Below are 1,996 nucleotides of genomic sequence, written 5' to 3'. Positions count from 1 at the left end.
CCATTAATATGACCCATTCTTCCAAGCTGAGTATTGTCTTGTGCCTACCACTGCTTGTAGAGATCGTCCGTATCGTATTTTCTTAGCATATAACGGTATTCCACGACCCTAATTCTATTTACAGTTTTATTTTATTACAAGTTACAGCTTTTACAATAAGGAATAATATGTTTAAAACAGGTACGGCGTTTCGATCACTGGTGCGATCATTCTTGTGTACTTGATCGAAACGTCGTATCTATCTTTAAAATATGCTTCCTTACTGTAAAAGTTGTAACTTGTAATAAAATAATACTTATAATCAGTAAGTAAACTCAAAACAAAACTATTTACAGTTTGTTTGCTCACAGTAATCTAAGTTCAAAATCTTATGGCTCAGACATAGTCAGCCCTAATTGGGGAAAAGAATCAAAGCGGCTACGTTTAATTAAATAGCGGGATTGACTGTTGCTCTTATAACGCACCCATAACTTAAAATGAAAAAAAAAAACTTTAGTATAACCACGTCAAAAACCCAAGACCAACAAATACCCATCCAATATGCTAACCACCAGGCCACACTCGGGCCTATTATTTATAGAAGTCAGTGGAATTCATTCATGTTCTCTTACTCATATTCGCAAATATATTTCGTCCATACATTCACGGTTCGCCCTAAAGATTGTTCTAAGTACCAATATTCGCAAATATATTTCGCCCATACATTCACGGTTCGCCCTAAAGATTGTTCCAAGTACCATACTGACTTTATAAGTATCTTTCTTAATTAACATAAGTCTGAAACGCAAGGTAAAATATTCCTGTTTTGGTTAAAAGTGTAATTGTTACAAAAGCTACCCCCAATAGACTTGGGTAAATAGTAACAAACCTTCTATATGAATTGACCTGTGATGATAAACTTTAAAATCTAAGAATATATTTTCTTGAATAGGTCAAAATATTATTTTTTCTAAACTAAACAAATATCTGTAAAATAAACAACATGGCAAATTCAATGAAGAAACTATTTGAATACAAATTTAAATTCGTTTCTGAATCTTTTCTGCTTTTATTAGTAACTAATATATTAAGACAAAACACATGTCACGGAAGAAAAAAAAATAGTATTGCTCTACAGATTTATATAGTAATTAATGCCTTATTCTTTACATATAAACCTACATACTTTGTGAAAATGTCACAAAATATGATTGTTACGTTAACAATTTCAGTGTATCTGCAAATAATTAAGGAGAGTATTGCATAAGGAATTTTACTATCCTAACCTTTTTCCCATCTTTTGAAGGTTTTATAAAATAGTTGCCATCCGGATGTTTATCAAAGAACTTGCGAGATTTTGGTGCTTGGTCGAGAAGATGTTTGGGTGGCATTCCAAGGACTTCGATAATCTTGTACATCTGGTCTACCTTTAAATTAAGTATGAACAAATATATTTTACTTCATCATTTCAAAACTTTATTGCTGTAGTAAAACATTAAACGAAATAAAACCAAGTTCATTCAATATATAACGATTAATACATGCGTATAGAATAACAATCAAAAACAAGAATCATGGAATTGTCGCTGTCTTCTTTTTTTTTTTTTTTCGTGCCCACAGTGGCACAGTGGGATGTTTGCAGATTTAGAATGCTAGAAATCGGGTTTCGATACCCGTGGTGGGCAGAATAAAGCTAGTCCATTGTATATTTTTGTGGTTAATTACAAACATCCGTCTGTTTGATAAATAAAAAGACTTCAGAATGATTAATTTTCTCACTTTTAGTTTTGAATTTCAGAGTCATCCTTTTAATATCGCAAGATTGTGGACAAGACGACACACATAAGCAGGAATTATTTTTGACCATCAACGTAAAGAATTCTCGTCTTTTATTTGTTATAAGTAATCAGTTTCTTAAATTGAACATTTTGGTGTATTTTAAAACACCAGTCTTACGAGAGCAGAGTTGATATTTTTATTCCAGTATTTTACTACACCAGTCTTACGAGAGCAGAGT

At 32.0% G+C, this 1,996-nt stretch overlaps 1 protein-coding gene across 1 annotated transcript in view; it reads right to left on the bottom strand.

The window, feature by feature from the left end:
- Nucleotides 1–1,226: 1,226 nt before the first annotated feature.
- The window catches only part of LOC106476288 (dual specificity tyrosine-phosphorylation-regulated kinase 1A-like), a 66,477-nt gene continuing 65,707 nt past the window's right edge, over nt 1,227–1,996 (bottom strand). The window contains exon 8 of the mRNA XM_022381241.1: nt 1,227–1,406. Coding sequence (XP_022236949.1) covers nt 1,227–1,406 — 180 coding nt within the window. The remainder of the gene's footprint in view (nt 1,407–1,996) is intronic.

Source organism: Limulus polyphemus, unplaced genomic scaffold, assembly GCF_000517525.1.
Source record: "Limulus polyphemus unplaced genomic scaffold, Limulus_polyphemus-2.1.2 Scaffold154, whole genome shotgun sequence".
NCBI lineage: Eukaryota > Metazoa > Arthropoda > Merostomata > Xiphosura > Limulidae > Limulus > Limulus polyphemus.
Note: the sequence above shows the minus strand (reverse complement) of the source record. Positions and strands in the feature narration are given on the sequence as shown.